The sequence below is a fragment of the Balaenoptera borealis genome (genome assembly GCF_965194805.1).
Source record: "Balaenoptera borealis genome assembly, chromosome: 16".
Taxonomy (NCBI): Eukaryota; Metazoa; Chordata; class Mammalia; order Artiodactyla; family Balaenopteridae; genus Balaenoptera; species Balaenoptera borealis.
The window spans coordinates 28719040-28737981 of NC_138872.1; the positions used below are offsets into that span (position 1 = coordinate 28719040).

At 49.5% G+C, this 18942-nt stretch overlaps 2 protein-coding genes across 4 annotated transcripts in view; one reads left to right on the forward strand and one right to left on the reverse strand.

The window, feature by feature from the left end:
* PSMF1 (proteasome inhibitor subunit 1) overlaps window positions 1-1343 on the forward strand; it is a 54692-nt gene extending 53349 nt beyond the window's left edge. For 2 of the 3 annotated variants that reach the window (XM_082361036.1, XM_082361037.1), the window contains one exon: window positions 1-424. In XM_082361036.1, the coding sequence (XP_082217162.1) occupies window positions 1-52 (52 nt within the window). In that variant the 3' untranslated portion in view covers window positions 53-424. The other variant, XM_082361035.1, reaches the window with a different exon arrangement.
* TMEM74B (transmembrane protein 74B) overlaps window positions 474-18942 on the reverse strand; it is a gene marked incomplete at its 5' end in the record, with an annotated part of 21581 nt that continues 3112 nt past the window's right edge. The window contains 1 exon segment of the mRNA XM_082361042.1: window positions 474-16172. Coding sequence (XP_082217168.1) covers window positions 15433-16172 — 740 coding nt within the window. The 3' untranslated portion in view covers window positions 474-15432.

The window sequence follows — 18942 nt, forward strand, 5'->3', positions numbered from 1 at the left end:
ACCTAACCCAGACCATCTCCCCCCGCCGGGCTACGATGACATGTACCTGTGAAGGCCTCAAGAATGTAACATCCCAGCCTTCCCTCTACTCTCCTGGAGCTGCCACTGCTGGCCGCATCAGCAACCGTTTTCTTGCAGGCTGGGGGCAAGGGACTCGGCCCATGTGTTTGCAGGCCAGCTGGGATTGCCTCCCCACCCCCTACCAGGGCCAAGGTACCTGCTGCAGCTGTCCACCTGGCTGCATATAGGTCCCAAAGAGAAATCAGTGTCTCTCACCACCAGCTCCTCCCCACTTCCCAGGGAGACTCCGGCAACATATACCCTCGACCCGATGCAGTCCCAGTTGCAGCACTGTAAGAACAGAACACATTTTGGATGTTATTATTAAGAACCAAATGTCAATACAAAACTCATGTTGCCAGTCTCCCACGCTTCTTTGCTGCTCAGTTCCTTCCATTTATGAGACTTGAGAGTTTGAATCTTTTTTTTTTTTTTTTAATGATTTTATAAACCTGGGAAGGACATTTTATTTATTTGTTTATCTATGACTGTGTTGGGTCCTCGTCTCTGCGCGAGTGCTTTCTCCAGTTGCGGCAAGTGGGGGCCACTCTTCATCGCGGTGCGCGGGCCTCTCACTGTTGAGGCCTCTCTTGTTGCGGAGCACGGGCTCCAGACGCGCAGGCTCAGTAATTGTGGCTCACGGGCCTAGCTGCTCCCCGGCATGTGGGATCCTCCCAGACCAGGGCTCGAACCCACGTCCCCCGCACTGGCAGGCAGATTCCCAACCACTGCGCCACCAGGGAAACCCCCGAGAGTTTGAATCTTTGAGGGGCTAAGTGACTCTTTTTTCCTACCCAGGGCCTGTTCTTGCTTCTCAGGCACCTTCCTTTCATAAATTGCTCTTGCTCCTGACACCACTAAGATGGGTCCCAGTCTGGCTTCATGGATGAAAATGAGTGACTGGAAACCCCATAGGCCACAAGGATGACTTTCACAAGGACAGGCACATTGCGGAAAGACTGCATCATTCTGAAAAGGGCAAAATCTTCCAGTTCTGCTTGTCTGAGCCAGTCCTCTGGGTCCCTCTGTGCCTGGGCAATGGCAGCCTATGAACAGAGGAATAAACAGAACAGACCTGAAGGCTAACCTCCTTTTTGCCACTAGCTTACTGAGTGACCCTAAGCAGGTCCCTTCCCCTCCCAGGGCCATCGTGTCTACCTACGAAATCTGAGGTGTGCCTTTCTTGCTCTAAAACATTCTGATGTCTGCTTCTATGTCTGATGACCCCTGGGAACTGGGGCAAAAGGGAAAGAATAAAGGTTCAAGGCTTTTTGTGGTACTTACCTACAGAGTCTGCAACTGTGTGCCTCTCACCCCTCTTGCAGCCCAGACACAAGCATAGCAGCGTGGTGATGAACTTCAGGACAAGCAGGGAGCCTGGTCTCTGAAAGCCAGTGGCAGGGGGCGGGTTGGGGGGAGTGTGTGATAGGGGTGAATGAAGGAGCTGGTGATGCAAGAAACAACCCAGGAAGGCATTTCACCCCCAGGGAGCCCCAGCCTCTGGAAACCTGTGCCCTCTGTCCAGGCCCATCTGACCTTTGGTGTTCTCCAGATCCTTTTCAGCCTGAGGCCTGACAGATGTGGTCAGTGATGAACCCCTGTGCTGGAGTGGAAAAAGCACTCTAGAGCACCAGACTCAGAGGCAAGAGATCAAGGCACTAGTCACTTTCACTCCCTAACTAGCATTTCAGCCACGGGTGGGTCCTTAAACTTCTCAGCTCCTTGGATTCCTTCCCCTAAATTAGGACGTATTATTTATCTGTGGGCAGAGGGCTACCAGAGCCTTCCTGAGGCATCTGCCAATATGCTGTAGCCTGAATTGCCTGTCTGCTGTGCCCGAGAGTGGGTTAGGAGTAAACTAAACAGGCATATGTGCCCAGGGTCAATCCAAGATGGAGGCTGGGACTAGGTGGGGAGGCTAGCATGAGCCGGCTTCCTGGGCATTTCTGGCAGGCCCCAATTCAAGCACTGATTTAGTAAAAGACCACCTTGAAGCTTTTAGAACAGCTCTGCTCTGGAGAAAGACCCAGAGGTCAGGCAGAGCTACAAATGCAGTCATTAATAGCCTTTTTCCTCAAGAGCCAGCAAATGGGTAGAACGTTTTTGTTTTGAAACTGGATCATATCTTCAACCAAAAGGACTTGGGGTAATTTGCTCATAAAAGCATCTTTTATTATAAAATGAAGCATTTAAAGGAACATCAGACAAGTGGGAGAAGTAGATAACTTTTAGGACCCTGATTCAAGGAAAGGACAAGATTGAAACAATAAATTCGCCACTTAGATTTTCTAATAGCAAAAGTGGAAAGGATAGCCATAAATATAATTCTGTTTTCTGAGAATAGAAACTTTAGTGATCCACCTGCAGAATTAGCAGGTTTTCTGAGTGGGTCTCCTTGCATCAGGGACAGTGAGGAACACGGACTATGTCTTAGTTATGTGGGGGAAGGTGAATGGGGCCTTCAGGAACTTCCAAGTCAGGCTGTCGGTATGTGTTGTATATCTGGGCCACTTCCCTCCTTCCAGCCAAGCAGCCAAAGGGAATGGTTCAGGTATATGTTTTGTGGAACCCAAAAGGTTGGAGCCTTAGCAATAAATATCAGCACTTAATAACCTGTTCCTCTTTTTTAAAAATACAGCTTTATTGAGATATAATTCACATACCCATAAAGTTCACGTTTTTTAAAGTGTGCAATTCAGTGTTTTTAGTATATTCACAGTGTTGTGCATCCATCACCCTGTCTGATTCCTGAACATTTTCATCACCCCAAAAAGAAAACCCATACCCATCAACAGTCACTCCCCATTCCCTCCTCCCAGCCCCAGGTAACCACTAGTCTATATTCTGTCTCTAAAGATGTGCCTATTTTGGACAGTTCTTACACGTGGAAATCACACAATATGTGGTCTTTCATGTCTGGCTTCTTTCACTTAATGTTTTCAGGGTTCATCCATGTTGTAGCATGTATCAGTAATTCATTCCTTTTAATGGCTAAATAATATTCCACACTTTCTTTATGCATTTATCAGCTTATGGACAGTTAGGTGGTTCCCACTTTTTGGCTATTATGAATAAGGCTGCTATGAACATTTACGTACAAGTTTTTGTGTGGTCATATGTTTTTGGTTCTCTTGGGTATATCACCTAGGAGTGGAGTTGCTGGATCATATGATAACTCAATTTTTTTGAGGAACTGCCAGACTGTTTGCCCAAGTGACTGCACCATTTTACATTCCCACCAGCAGAGTGTGAGGGTTCTGGTTTCTCCGCAGAAACTACTTTAGCTTTTTTAAACAAACAAGGAATTTTGACCTAGGTCAAGCAAAACAGAGACCAGAGACAGTCACCCCTGGGGAGCAGACTATGGCTTTGGTAATAGCCACCTTGGGATGACCACGGCTGGTGAGCCACAGAGGAGTTTGGGTTTGACTTTTGGGGAAGTTTCAGGGCTGGATGTGATACAGGAAAGGTCCTGTCTGTAGGGAAGTTGCCATGACCTTTCCGGGTCTAGCGCGATTCATGGCATCACTTTTGCTTGGTTTGAAATTTCTTTGTTGATCCAGTGGCTTACAAGTAAAATAAAGGTCTGGTTCTAAATCTTCGTCTTTCAGTGAAGTGCCATAGACCATGTGTACCATCTCTGGCAGCCCCTACATTCCCACCTTCTCTTCCTTGCCTTGCCTCTTTCCTAATTCTTAGAGCTGGCTGTGTTTTTCATTGCATTGCATTTATCTACTTAGTCATGAGCTTCTGTCAGCCTCCATGGTGAAATCATTGGTCTCAAGACCCTGACTCTAAGAATGCATTATGTTCAAAACAGATTTTATATTCCTGTGCTGGATGGTCAGTACCTGTTGACATGTAGTTAGAAAGTGGGTAGCAAGCCCCATAACAACCTCATTCTTTGAAATCCAGCTTCCTTCATGGCCTCCCTTTCTACTCTCATTAATGACATTCTATTACTGATCCATGCCTCTTCACAGAAGAAAAATTAGAATCTGTGGAGCAATGAATATCTGTCACCTTCTAATCTTGTCTACTTTGGGCAGTTCCAATGAGACAGGTCCCACCACCAAGGAGAGGAAAGATCCCTCACATGCATATCCTCAGATTTGTCTTTTATAAAACTTAACATGCTTATGGACCACTATTGACTTTTTGCACCAAAAGAGAGGTTCAAAGGCAGGCATCCAAGCCCCCAGCTCTTGTTTGTCCTTGGGATACCACAAGGCACACCCTAAGTCACTCCAGCTGTGCTGGACCCTGAACCTGACCCAGAGGGTGTGTCACAAGTAGAAGTGGCAGGCAGTGAGGGTGGTGGCCAGTGAGTGGCAAGACCCAGGTGACTAAAGATAGACCCTAGAGTGCAGAGAGCAGCAATGACATGAGGTTGGAACACCTCACTAGTGGCAGGGCCTGTCTCTGCTTAGGCTGATAGTGCAGTCTAATAGAGGAGATTGGATGACCATGAGGAAAGGCCATGTTCCATATTAGCCACGTAAGGTGAGTACTGTGAGTATGACAGGGGTTCTGAGAGAGGAGACAGTGGGAGGGCTGCAGGAAACAGAAACTACTTCAGCTTTTTTAAACAAGATTTGGATGCAGACATCAGCAAGATCACATCATCATTGCCTTGATCCGGGGATCAGGAAACTCCAGAGCCTCACAGCAACTGCCTAGATCTGCGCCCGAAATTAAATCCCCTCATACTGCCACCTTGACCGCCCCCACTCTCAGCTCAGTTCCAAGTGCAAGGCTCAACTGCATGCATCTGATAGTTGGAACCGACATCACCTCTCAAACCATAGCTGCAAGGGAGCCTGGGGAAATGTTCTTGTTTCCTTTTCCTCCCTGTCCCTTCAGGAAGGCACATTTGGGACAGAGTTCTGATGAGCCAGTGTCTCAAGTCTGTCTACAGCATGGGCCTTGATAGAGATGAGCACCACAGCCATGCTTCTCCAGCTTGCCCAGGCCTACCAGTCTCCTAAGATGCTTGCTCGAAGGACACAGTACATCCTGGGCCCCAACCCAGACCTGGATCCAAATCACTAGGCAAGGGCCTTTAAGTTCATTTTTTACAAGTTCCTCAGGTGATTCATGTGACGAGACCAGTTTGAGAATTCCTGAGAAGGGAAGGCTACATCCTTGCTACTCAAACCAGCAGCACCAACAGCATCACCTACAAACTTGCTAGAAATGTGCAATCTCAGGCCCCACCCAGGCTTATTAAATGAGAATCTGCATTTTAACAAGTTGCCCAGATGATTCGTGTGCACTTTAAAGTTTGAAACTCTCTAGTGTACAAGCCTGATATCTTTTTCCTTTACCTGGATATCAGGTGAAAAGAATCAGGTCAGTCTTCTCGGTTCATGGCATACTATGACTAACGCATGCAAGAACATCCTTATTTTAAGTTTTTTCCGTTTTACCCCCTGTAACCTCTCCATTCTTTTCTCCCATATCACTCAAATGTGTTTCATATATGTTTTAAAATATGCATGGACCCTTGTAAAATAGCATACATTATATCTTCAAATCATAACCATAATGAAATACTATCCCCATTTTCTAGGCCAGAAAAAGAGGGTTTGGAAAGGTCTAGTTATTTGCCCAAAGCCAAGCAGGGCTCTCAGAATCAAGCAGGAGTGGGTGCGACTTCCAGCCCTCCCTTTGCTGGTATGTGGCTTTATCTGCAAAATGAGCATCACCTCTACCTTCAGGATTGTTGCAGGGTCCAACCAAATAATGTGTCTTATAAACAGATAGCAGGAGCTCAGTGGCTACCAGCTATCATTACTGAAGCCACGTGGGTAGATAAGACTGAGGGTCATGGACAAGAGGAGGGGAACCTTAGGCTGCTACCCAACAAAGAAAACAAGCTTGTATCTGGTGCCCACAGTGTGCTAGGCTTTTCCTTGTTTCATGTAGTACACCTGGCTACTCCCGCAGGAAACACTGATAGCAGCATTAGTTGAAGTGGTGCTGGGTTTGCTCTTTTAGGGGTGGCAGAACCATGATGGGGACCTGAGTCAGCTGGTTCTAAAACCAGTGCTCTTTTTAGTAAAACTGCTGTACCCAGACCTCACATCTTGTCCAGATGAGGAGTATGGGCAAAACCCACTCCTGAAGCTGGAAAACAAGTCAGGTCTTGTATGAGAACAGTGCTGCATAATTCCCAAGATGGTCTAAGACTCCTAAGTCAGCCCTGTTTGCAAAGTGTATCTCATGTTTCTGAGCACTTCCACCTATAGCCACAGCACCCAAGCACCCAGGTTAGGAGCATCTGAAACCACCCAGCCCAACCCCTATCCCACAGAGGAAGAAACAGGCCCACAAAGCCTCTCTGTAAGGGTGACCTCCTGAGAGGCTTCACTGGGCCCCAGAAATGGCCTTGGACTCTGTGCTCTGACCACAAGTGATGCTCGCCCCAGCCTTCTGAGTTTGGTAGGATGGGAGCTACTCTCCCCATTGAACAGATAAGAAGCAGGTCCAGAGCACTTGAGTGACCTTACCTATGCCACAAAGACCACAGAAATCCTAGCCCAAGGCTTTCCTACTAAACAGTACCCAAAACAGTCATGTTAGTCTCTGAGGGACAAAAATAGGAGAATCCCCTTCCCTCCCACTTCCTTTTCTCCCCTCAGTGAGGCTGTAAGGGGAAGGGGCCATACAGGTTCAGCACCCTGGTCAGCGCCCACCTATGCGCAGCTGCAAGAGGTAGCCTTTGGGCCAGGGTAAGCTTGTGTCTGCTGCTCCCCAATCCAGGATGGCCCTCCCCTGGGGACAGGCAGGCATCCCTAAGAGAAGGAGACCTGAACCTAGGTATCCTGCCTCCAAGGCAGAGCTCCGCCTTCCCTCTCTCCTTCAGATTAGAGCCACAGGAGCACAGTTTCATCCTGTACGCTTCTTGATTCCTAGGACATAAATTCACATGAGAAGCCTAGGAAGAAGAGAGGTGGCCTGAGCCATGGGGCCCCTGGGCAAGTTCCACCCCCCTTTTTGGTTTTCCCCAGTAGTAAAATGGGGATAAAGGTGGGCTTGACTGCCTCCAAGATCCTGCTCACCTGTGAGATTCCATGATTTAAGTAGGCCATGAGTCTGCCCAAGTTCAGTGCTCCCCCAACTGTCCCCTCCTCTCCCCCACAGAGCTTCCCAATTCATGTCTCCACCACGAGCCTCAAAGTGGCAGCCCACAGCCCAGATCCACAAACGTGCTCTGACTGGCCTGCATGCTATTAAATTTGAGTCTTGACTCTGCTATTTGCCAGCTGTGTGACCTTGGGAAAGTCACTTAGCCTGACTGTGCCTCAGCTTCCTCATCTGTAAAATGGAAGTAATGATAGCACCCACTCTCCAAGATGGTTGTGAGGTTTAAGTGAGCTAGTAGATATAAAGACTTAGAAGAGTGCCTGGCACAGAAAGAACACTATATTTGGTCTAATGTGTATAACGCATAACGGGTTCACTGAAATGTAGAAACATGAAGTGTTTTCTTTTATCCGACTAACCTCTGTCAAATCCCCCTTTCTCATCTCAGCATCTAGGGCCCAACCAATAACTAACTGGTCACTTTGATTTTCAAATTCAGTCCAGTCCAGTTTAAAACTTTCCAACTTATATCCAGTTCCAAGAGGTCTCCTCTGACCCCTTTTGAACCCTTGCTCCTCCACTGTGGTGGGATGGGGAGGAAGAAGGGAGGAAAATGAAGTGTCTCTTCACTAGCCATGATGATGGGCCAGGGGAGGTGCTCTTACTCTAACTCATGCTGAGGTTTTGTTTGTTTTTGATGCTGGAGTCTTCAGTAGACAACATGCCAAATATGGGGGGGGGGGTGTTGAGAGCTTTATCCTGGACTCTCAGAGAGTAGTGAGGATCTCTCTCAGTCCGTAAGAGGCTCATAGCCCCTCTGCTTCTTGAAGTAGTATGCTGGGCTGCATAGCTACCTGTGCCACCCCACAGCTCCAGCCTCCTCTCACCTGCCTACCTTCAAGGGCCTCAGAACACTGGGAGGGGATGCAGGACTGCCCTTATTCCTCCCTGATTCCCAGCACCATCATCCCTTCAAGCCAGCGTGGGCTGTTTGCATGGGCCTCCCACATCAGAAATTCTCCAGGTCAGAAATAGACCTCATCTCCATGTTCACACTAATTCACGAGCTCCAGAAGATACTTGTCAAGCCCTCTCAAGAATATTTTCCTAGTCATTTCCTGCCTAATCCAGGATGTGTGGCCATTTGGAGTGCATACCCGTTGGCAGGATGGTTATAATCCTTTCTGAACTAGTAAGGTTATGAGAAAAAATAAAAACATTCCCAAGAGGTTTGTCATCTCTGCCAAGGCTCTGCAACATCAGACTAAGGTCAGTCAGGCAGATGAGTCAGACTGAGTCAACAGGTACTCTCTGCTTTGGAAGTGGATACTTCAGATGATGGGGGCAGCCCTTTCAGCTGACGTTGAAAGGCTGGCACTCACTTTGACATTGAACAGTTCTCTCTAAGTGTTTGGTAATAAGACGGTGATAGATGCTATGGAAAGATGATATAAGCCATGTTATAGATATATCATGTGCACATACATGTATATACGTATAATACTTGGCTGAAACATATAGACCAGTGCTGTCCAATAGGCATACAATGACAACCACATATATAATTAAAATTTTTCTAGTAGCCACATTATAACAGTAAAAAAGAATATGAAATTAATTTTGTCACCTGTAAACTGGGTTTGCCTCTTGGTGGGTATCCAGCCAAAAGACACAATCAAGCCAAAGATGGGGAAAAAAAAATAAAACTGATGGCAAACTTAGCTGCCGATCAAAAAAAAAAAAAAAAAAAAAAGAAGAAGAAACAAAACAAACAAACAAAAAAGAATACTTCCCAAACCTTTTTCATCTGTTTGGTGCTATACCTCAAAACTTAGCACAGAATGGTGCTTAAGTCTTTGTTGAAAGAACGAAGGATCTTGGATGGGAAACACTCAAGTGGTCTGCAGACCTTGTAGTTCAGTGAGCCTCCAGCTGGGAGGCAGTCTAGTCCACTTCTTGAGGGTGCCCCCATCTCTATGAGTGACTCAGTAAGCCCTGGGCCAGGGAGGGGGTGGATGTCTGGCCCCAGCAGGTGGCATCTCATTGGACACTCCCTTGTCCTCAGTTCTGGCCCGTCACAACTCTCAGGCAATGGGATAATCCCTTTCAGCATCCTTTTACCCACGCAAAGCTCCAGATGTCCAGCTGCTCTTGAAAAGTCAGGAGCTCTGGCAACCCTGAGCCCATTCACCAGGGCAACAGCTAGCCAGCTGAAGCAGGCACCCCTTTAATCCTGCCACTGCTGTTCACCGCCACCTGCTTCATTCGGGAATGTCATCTGCCAAGCTGTACAGGCATTTGCATTTGGGGCCCTTCTTTCATCTTTGGCGGGGGAGGGTGGAAACTCTCAGGAGGAGAATCAGATGGCTGGCAGGTGAGTCAGCAATAGTAGCAACTCACCTGTGGGTGCCTAACCCCCAGGAGTGGCTTTAGTGAAAGGGGATGTAGACACAGAGAAATAAAAAAGAGGAGGATAGGGAGAGACTGGTTGAAAAGAATTGGGAGAGGGAGAGAGATGGCCTTTTCTGAATGCCCTTTACCCTAAGTCATTATTGGCTCCGATGCCCTCCCACCCGCGAAAAGGTTGGCATGGCAGCCGCCTTGTTCCCCTATCCTCCCTGCTCCCCTGGGGCCAGCTTTCCTGCCAGAAGATCCTTCCACTCACTAACCTTCCCCCAGGCCCAGGAGAACAGCAGCCTCCACCTCAACCTTGGCAGCTCGGAGGCTGAGAAGGGACAGGCTGCAGAGATGGAGGTCTGGAGTTCAAGGTTATGTCCTCTGGCTGCAGTTGGACAGTCCCATGGACTGGCCTCCCCAATGCCAGCATCACCCCTACAATGCACCTGCCCTCAGAAGAGTCTTCCTGGGGCTTCCCTGGTGGTGCAGTAGTTAAGAATCCGCCTGCCAATGCAGGGGACACAGATTCGAGCCCTGGTCCAGGAAGATCCCACATGCCGCGGAGCAACTAAGCCCATGCGCTGCAACTACTGAGCCTGTGCTCTAGAGCCTGCGAGCCACAGCTACTGAGCCAATGTGCCACAACTACTGAAGCCCAGGTGCCTAGAGCCCGTGCTCCGCAACAAGAGAAGCCACCACAATGAGAAGCCCGAGCACCGCAACGAAGAGTAGCCCCTGCTCACCGCAACTAGAGAAAGCCCACGCGCAGCAAAGAAGACCCAACGCAGCCAAAAATAAAATAAATAAAATAAATAAATTTAAAAAAAAAAGAAGAGTCTTCCTGCCACACACATCTATAAGCAATCATATGGCTGACAGTGGGTTCTCCCCACGTACCAGGCCCCTAAGTATGCGCTATACCAGTATGAACTCCGAGTCCTCCTAACAACCCTGTGAGTTAAGGACTGTGGTTGCCCCCAGGCTGTAGATGATGAAATGCAAGCCCCCACTATGATGGCCCTGCTCTTCAGCATGCCTCATCTCAACACTCCAGCCCAGAACCTGCAGGCCTCCCGCCCACCCCTGCCCCTCCCCAGTACACACCAGGCTGCCTCTGAGCCTCTGCTCATGCTTTTCCTCTCTGCCCGGAATACCTTTCCTGCTCCCCATTCTCACCCCACACTGGATACTGCCTCATTGTTTAAGAATCCTGGGCTTCCCTGGTGGCGCAGTGGTTGAGAATCTGCCTGCCAATGCAGGGGACACGGGTTCGAGCCCTGGTCTGGGAAGATCCCACATGCCACGGAGCGGCTGGGCCCGTGAGCCACAACTGCTGAGCCTGCGCGTCTGGAGCCTGTGCTCCGCAACAAGAGAGGCCGCGACAGTGAGAGGCCCGCGCACCGCAGTGAAGAGTGGCCCCCGCTCGCCGCAACTACAGAAAGCCCTCGCACAGAAACGAAGACCCAACACAGCAAAAATAAATAAATAAATTTATAAGTCCTACTTCCTGTTTAAAAGAATCCTATTAGACATCACCCCTTCCAGGAAAGCCTTTTCTGACCCCAACTTAATCAGATACCCCCTCTGTGCCAACACCCCCCTACCTGGCCCCACATACACAGCCCTCTGGGCACTGTCCTGTTTCCCCAGGGGCAGGGCCCATGTGTCCCTGTAGTGCCCCACCCAGGGAAGAATACAGATAGGTGTGAGTGAACGGACAAATGAATAGTTAACATTATTGAGTGAATTATGAAGTACCAGGCACTATGCTAAGTGCTTTACAGGTATTTCATTTACTGCTCACTACGCCTTATGGGGAAGGTGCTATCATTTAACAGATGAAGAAACAGCAGCTCAGAGGAATTAGACATCCACTAAGCATCCAGGCCATCCGACCCCAGAGCCAGTACCCTTATACTATTACATGGTGGGCGCTCCTCACTGGACTCTCTCCATAAGGGGCTCTGCCCCCAGTCCCTCTGAGACTGGAGTAGGGAGAAAGCTCAGAAGTGCTTGGTCCCCTTGGAGGAGGAAGGCAGTAATCCTGCCGCCCTCTGCACCATTCAGACCTCCTGGGCCTGCCCATTTGCTCAAGGACAACCCGACCCAGGAAGAGGGTTGATCTTGGGAAGAGGGTGTTGGGGCCAAAGAAAAGAAGATACAGAGGGCCAGGGTTGCTACTGTCTTTAGCCAGGCTCTGGCCATTGGGGCAGAGGCTCTCCTCCAAGGAGGGGGGTTGGGACCCTGGGGAGCCTCGTGACTAAATCCTACCCAACTCCACTATGCCTTCTGCCTGAAGACACCCAACATCTGACCAGTAAATGCTAATGTACCTCCACTGACAAGGACTTCCCTATCACTCCAACCCAGGCAAAATCTCAGCAAGCTTCTCCTTCCCTTAGCTGAAACTCATCTCCTTGGGGACATCAAGAGGAGCCCACTCTCTCGGGAGAAACCAACAGACCCAACTGGAGGGCATCTCCTTGCCTCTTGTCAGTGCCACTGACCCTCCCCTTTCCTCCCAGACAGAACCCTTAGAACCCTGCCTCCTGTGGCTTCTTCATAATGCCTCATTTCCTCCCCCTCCTCTTGCCCTTCCAAAGCTCTCCAGACATGGTACCATGGTCTTAACTTTGGAAAGCCCTCTTCTTGTGTTTCCTGATCCCCTCAGTCCCAAGAGAAGGCAGAGTGGGAAGGTTTCTAGTCTCACTCTGGAAGACCAGAGAGGTAGAATAGTTTGCCCAAAGGCCCACAGGGAAGGGGTGCCTTCCAGGAGCAGCAAGTGCAAAGGCCCTGAGGTGGCAGTGTGCCTGGCATGTTGAGTGTGCCTGCCAGGAGGCAAGCATGGCTGCTGTGGAGTGAGCAGAGGCTAGGGTGGGAGATAAGGTCAGAGAGGCACAGGGCCCAGACTGTGTAGGCCTTTTATAGGCCACTGTGAGGGATGGACCTGAAGCTTATGCAATTTAGGGAGCTGTCCTCTTTTAAAAAAACAAAATTACAAATAAAAGTTTGACCCAGGGCCTTGGAAGGAGCCTGGGCAAGTGAGGAGCCTGGATGGTAAATCTACCCTTGACTGGCGAGAAAGGTGGCTTTTGCCTGGAATGAGAGGGAGCCATAGGACAGTTTCGAGCAGAGGAGCTACCTGACCGAATTAACCTTTGAATAGGATCTGCCTGGCCGCAGAGTGGAACATGAACTGGGGCAGAGTAGAGGAATTAGGGCACTAATGAGCAACCTGAGCCAGGCAGTTATGGCTGAGGGGCGGGCAGGGGTCAGATTCCAAAGGTGGAACCAACAAGATCTGCTGATGGGTAGAATGGGAGGCTCGAGAGAAGTAAGAAGGGTTGACCCTGAGGTTTTAGGCCTAATCCAGTTATCTTCAACTGGCGTGGGGAAGGAGCATGAACATGGTAACTGGACCTCATACACTCAGGCCTCTAACTTCTCTATGATTTTCACCAACCCCCCTCTCCCCGCAAGGAGGCTGAGGCCGAAGTTTCATTCCTCCCACTTCCCAAAGAAAACAATACTCAGGATACTCAGAGAGATAGAGTACCTTGCCCAAGGCCACACAGACAATAAATGGCAGACCCTGGATTCAAACCCAGGTTTTACCAACTCCAAAATCAGTTATCTGTTCTCATACACCAGGAAAAGCAAGGTTTGGGGACCCTAGTAGGCTGTCGGGTGGGAGAGGGAGTTCCTGCAGATGAGGCACATTTCGGCTACCACAGGGTCCCTTGGGACCACTTCACACCTACCCCCAAAAAACCTGCAAAGAAAGTTCTCGGCACCCTACGCCATGCTCCCTCCTGACCCTGTTTCTGATCCACTGGCTGGGAGATCTCAGCTGCAATCTTGGGGAAATGTTTTTGGCATCGCTCAAGTTTTCGTAACACATTGACAAAGTAATGACTGCCTCCATCCCTTTTACACATTTCCTAAAGGAGTTTCTGTATTAGGATGCAAAGCTGGCTTCTCTGACTTAGAGAAAACCTGAGATTCCTGGTTTAATCTAGATTTAATCTTCTAATAGATTTAGCCCCTAAAAACAATCCATTGCATTTAAACTGACAATATCTCACAATAATCCATTTGGCTTGGATTGATATTTTTATTATCATTTTGGATATGAAAGGCCCATCATTTGGGATGTTCAATTCTACTACCTAGAATGGCTCACGCCACTTTCTGCCTCTACTCCTCGCTTGGAGACTTGACTTGTGAATCTTTCACCATCTTGAGGCTTTGTCCTTTTCAAACCACACCTCTTAAACACCAGGAACAGAACCTGGCAGGCCAAGCTGAATAGCCTTTGTCCCCTCCAGCCCTCCCCCAGCCCCCTACTCCTGGCAAAACCTGCCAGCAGGAGCAGATATTTGATCCGTCATAGAAGCTATGATGTTACACTGCCCAGATGTTCAACTCACCGGACTGAAGGCTCAGGTTACAGATAATCAGGGCTGCTCTAGCCTACAGACCCCATGCCCACCCTATCCTCCCACCCTGAAGAGTCAGTTAGGATCAATGTCCCACATGGCCAACTGAGATGGAGTACGTAGGACCTGCATGGGTCGGGGGCTCACAGAAATGACCCCTTTAGAGTCTTCACGCCAGTGGCCTAGAAGGCACGTACTCTCAAAGCCCTCTAGGGCCTTTCAGAATGGACGATGCCCTCCCCCAGTCCTCAAACACCTTTATCTCCTTGCCTGCTAGGGCCCACTTCCTTTCTTTGTCAGTAGTTTAAAGAGAGTCTGGACAGAGCCTGGAAACAGTCGACAAGAGAAACAGAACAAATGTGATCAATATGGCTAGAATTTTCAGGCCACCAGAATGTGCCTGATTTCTCCCTAAATAAATTGGGGCTGCACTTTACAGCTAGGGGAGTTGGGGAAGGAAGGTTACAAATTCAGCATTAAAAAAAATTTTTTTTTCTGTTACCAGAATAAGGTCAGGCCTAAGAGACATACTATTGAGGAAGGGGAGGTAATGAAGGCCCACACTGTGTCCACAGAAATACAACAAAGCCCCTACCCTTTCCTGTTTGAAACATCCCCCAGCCCTTGTCCAGGGAGTTAGTGAAAACTGTGCACATGACTTTGTAAAATGTGTGCTAAGATCTAGTCACTGCAGGTAATTCAATTCCAAGACCAAGACCAGGCTGTAGCAAACTCTGGATTTAGCCCAGTCTAACCTGAGGACTTAGGGGGTCCTTTAACAGGACCGTGTGAGATGCTGGCTGTGTGACACTGGTGGCCACCAACACTGGGTCAGAGAATGGTCAGCACCTGCCAGACACTCTCGTCCCCTGAAGGAGCGGCCAGATGCAGAAACTGGGCTCCCATTCCATATAGGAATTCCTAGGGCAGAACTGGAGGGGCCATCCCTCTCACCTCACAGTCAGGGGGACTGAGGCCTGGAGTGGGGAGGTCATCCCAGGGCTGACTTCTCCCCTCATCATGAAGCCACCTCCCACCTTAGACAGTCAGGGCTCAAAGCCAAGTTTGCCCAACACCCAAACATGGCTGATGAGGACAGCAGAGGACCCGGAATTCCCCAAGGCATGGGGAACAGGATGGGCAGCCTTTCAGACAGCTCTCAATCCTCGGACAGGCCAAGAAACTCATCCTCCAAGGGCAGCAGTTTCCAAACTTTTGTATTTTTAGCAGCAGAAGCCATCCTTCAAACAAAACCTTATGCAAAACCTCAAGCTACAAAACAGATCGGGGGCAGCTCTCCCAAGCAAAGCCTGGGCCAGGCCCCAAGCTCCTCCTCCAGCACCCAGGACTCCTTCCACGGGGCCCTATGTGGAGCTCAGTCCGAAACCCCAGACTCGGGGGCCTTGTAGCCCTGAAGCTGAAGCAGCCAGATAGGGTGGGCTCTTACTTAAGACCCCTGGAGGGTGTGGCTGGTCTCCGAGACCTGGACGACTTCGTTCTCCACCAGGGCCTGGCTCCCATCCCCACTGAGCTGTCTCATGCGCAGGTTAATGGAGCCGTAGGTCTTCCTGGAGCCCCTGCCAGGGACGAAGTTCGGCCGGCGGTACAGCTCTCCCTTGCACAGGGAGACCATCAGCAGCACGGACAAAAGCATGCCGCCCACTGTGAGCAGCCCCAGGCCTGCAATGATGCACTTGTCCAGGTGTGAGCCCAGGCGCGCATAGTACATTTCTAGTCGTTCCATCTCCCGTGCTGACACTGTGTCCGGGTTGACACGCGCCTCTCGGGGGATGGCGTACGCAGTCACCACCAGGAGGATCCCGCTCACCAGGAAAACCAGAGCGGAAACGAAGCCGTAATCCACCGGGCGGCTCACAGGCTCCAGGCCTGGCCCCTCTTCTGAACGCAGGGACAGGGCGTCCCTCTGGGATCGGGGCCATGAGGGGACGCCCTCAGGGGGGCTGGGGGAGCTGCACAGTCTGGCCTCCCCAGGGTTCTGGAAATGAGTCTCGTGCTCCTCCGAAAAGAAGCAGGCATTCTCCACACCCTCCCTGCGTGGGGCCGCTGGACCCAGAGGAGCTGGTCTCCTTGGGGCCTGGGGACCATTGCTCAGTGTCTTCAGTTCCAGACCACGGGGAGATGCCATTGGGAAGGCGGGCCCCAGCTCATCCCTTGGCCGCTTGGCAGCTAGAAGAGAAAACAGAAAGTCAGTGGAATTTAGCAAACCTCTACTGAGAGCCTGCTGGTGCCAGACATCACAGAAGGCCCCGAGAGATGTGAAGGTGAGTCAGGCCCAGTTTCCACCGGGGGGAGCCCGCCAGCCAGAGGGGGAGGCAGGGAATAAGACAATGACAGAGCAGTGAGACCCAATCCGCGCTAGGATCCTGCTTCACCACTGGCGGGCATGGGGCTTTGGGCAATTCCCGTATCCTCTCTGGGCCTGTTTCCCTCTATATTAAATGACAGTAATACTACCACTCCCTACTTAACAGGGCTGATATAGGGATTGAGTTAATCCATATAAAGTGCTCAGAATAGTAAGTACTCAGTAAGTATCAGCAATGAGCTATTATTATGATGGAGGGAATTTAAATACAGTAGATAGGTTCTAATCCCAGCGTCACCACTTGAGCTTAGGCAAGTGAGGTGACCTTTCCAGACTCAATTTTCTCATCTGTTAAATGTGAATAAGCCAAATGTCTCCCTCATAGGGATGATGGAGGATTTCATAAAATAAGGCATTTAAGGCCCCTGCCAGTTCAATTAATGGACACTGTTGTGATGAAGTGAGAGTGACTGGGGGCAGGGGAAGGGGTAGAGATGAAGGGGTCGTAAGAACAAAGAGGAGAAAGTTAGGGAAGCTTCTAGGAGTTGGTGGCATTTAAGCCAAACCTTGGAGGATGAGTGGGAAATCCCCCAGCAGTGAGAGGGGACAAGGGCATTCTGGAGAGGGAGAAGGGGTGCCTTGGAGGTCAGCTGGGACCAGCTCGCTAAGGACTCTGAAAACCAGGCCAAGGAGTCAGGGAGGCGAGGTGTTGGGGATGGGAAGGCTAACATCGCCTAGGTTTTGGAAAGCTCTCTCTGGCTGCTGCATGGAGGACAGACAGGATGGGGAAGGAGGAGAGTGGAGGCCAGGGGTCCAGGGAGGAACCCAGCGTGGTCAGGGGAGGCATGGAAGCTGAGAGGGCAAAGAGAAAGGAGCATATCTGAGAGCCATGACTGAGGTCAAGGCCAAATGCCTTTATGTAAATAGAAGATGGGAGGACATGGATGCGGACCACAGAAGGGGAGCTGGGAGAGGAGTGGGTAAGGGGGTACTCTCTGCTCAAAGAGGAGACACCCTACCCAAGTACCTGAATACACACCCACACAGAGAGACAGACAGCACATGTGCCAAAGGATACCAGCTTACAGCCCATGGGCCATATTTGGCTCATAGAAGTTTTGCTTCCTTTTGTTTCTGGTCTGTTCATCTGGTTTTTGGTGAAGCAGTTGCCAATATATAAAAAGCAAAAGATTTTACACTTCATTTTTTTAATTTATTTTTTTAAATAGATCTTTATTGGAGTATAATTGCTTTACTATACTGTGTTAGTTTCTGTCGCACAACAAAGCGAATCAGCCATATGCATACACATGCCCCATATCCCCTCCCTCTTGAGCCTCCCTCCCATCCTTCCTATGCTACCCCTGTAGGTCATCGCAAAGCACCGAACTGATCTCCCTGTGCTATGCTGCTGCTTCCCACCAGCCAACTATTTTACATTTAGTGTATATATGTCGATGCTACTCTCACTTCGCCCCAGCTTCACCCTCCCACCCCATGTCATCAAGTCTATTCTCTATGTCTACCTCTTTATTCCTGCCCTGCAACTAGGTTCATCAGTACCCCCTTTTTTTTTTTTTTTAGATTCCATATATATGCGTTAGCATACGGTATTTGTTTTTCTCTTTCTGACTTACTTCACTCTGTATGACAGACTCTAGGTCCATGCACCTCACTACAAATAACTCAATTTCATTTCTTTTTATGGCTGAGTAATATTCCATTGTATATATGTGCCACATCTTCTTTATCCAGTCATCTGTCAATGGACACTTAGGTTGGTCCCATGTCCTGGCTATTGTAAATAGTGCTGCAATGAACATTTTACACTTTAAACCTTGGATGCCTGGCTTCTCTTGCAAATGGAAAGAATCTGACCACCCTAGCCCCCATTCCCTCACAGCCACACTCAGCTGGAGCTGATGATGGAGTCCTCCCTCAGGCAGATCTGGTGCTCCCCCGACAGGCCCCACCTGGCATGTAGAACTCCTGATCCCACAGCAGAACTACCCCGTTCCCCCTGAACACTGATGTACTGTGGGCACATACACCACAGACCCAAGTCCCCACACTGCACAGAGAGCCCCAGGTGCAGAGTGGCTCATATGTCTAGTGTGTCTACACACACGTACACAGGATTCTAGACCTTCCTCTGCATTCGTGTGCCTGAATTTATTCTCCAGTTCTCTGTGCTTCAGTGTGTGTGTGTGTGTGTGTGTGTGTGTGTGAGAGAGAGAGGGAGAGAGAGAGAGTGGATATAAGCAAATGAATGAAGTGAAAATGAATGGAATGAATGAAATTCAAAGAGCCTCAGGGCAGGAAGGCACGATCTTTCTGATCTTCCTTCCAACATGGACTTGCATCAGACACCTCCTCTTAGCACACACAGGGCCTTTCATCTGAGTACAAAGCCTGTTTCCACTTACAACCCATCTCTATGACCATGTCCCTTTTTCCTGAGTTCCAATTTAATAAATGTTTACTGAGCACCTACACTCCCTGTTGGGCCCTATTGCAGGCACTTCACTCAGGAGTATTGTGTATAACCCTCACAAGCCCCAGGAGCAGTTATTACTATCTCCATTTTACAAAATGTGGCCAAGATCCCATGGCATGCATGTGGGGGCCAGG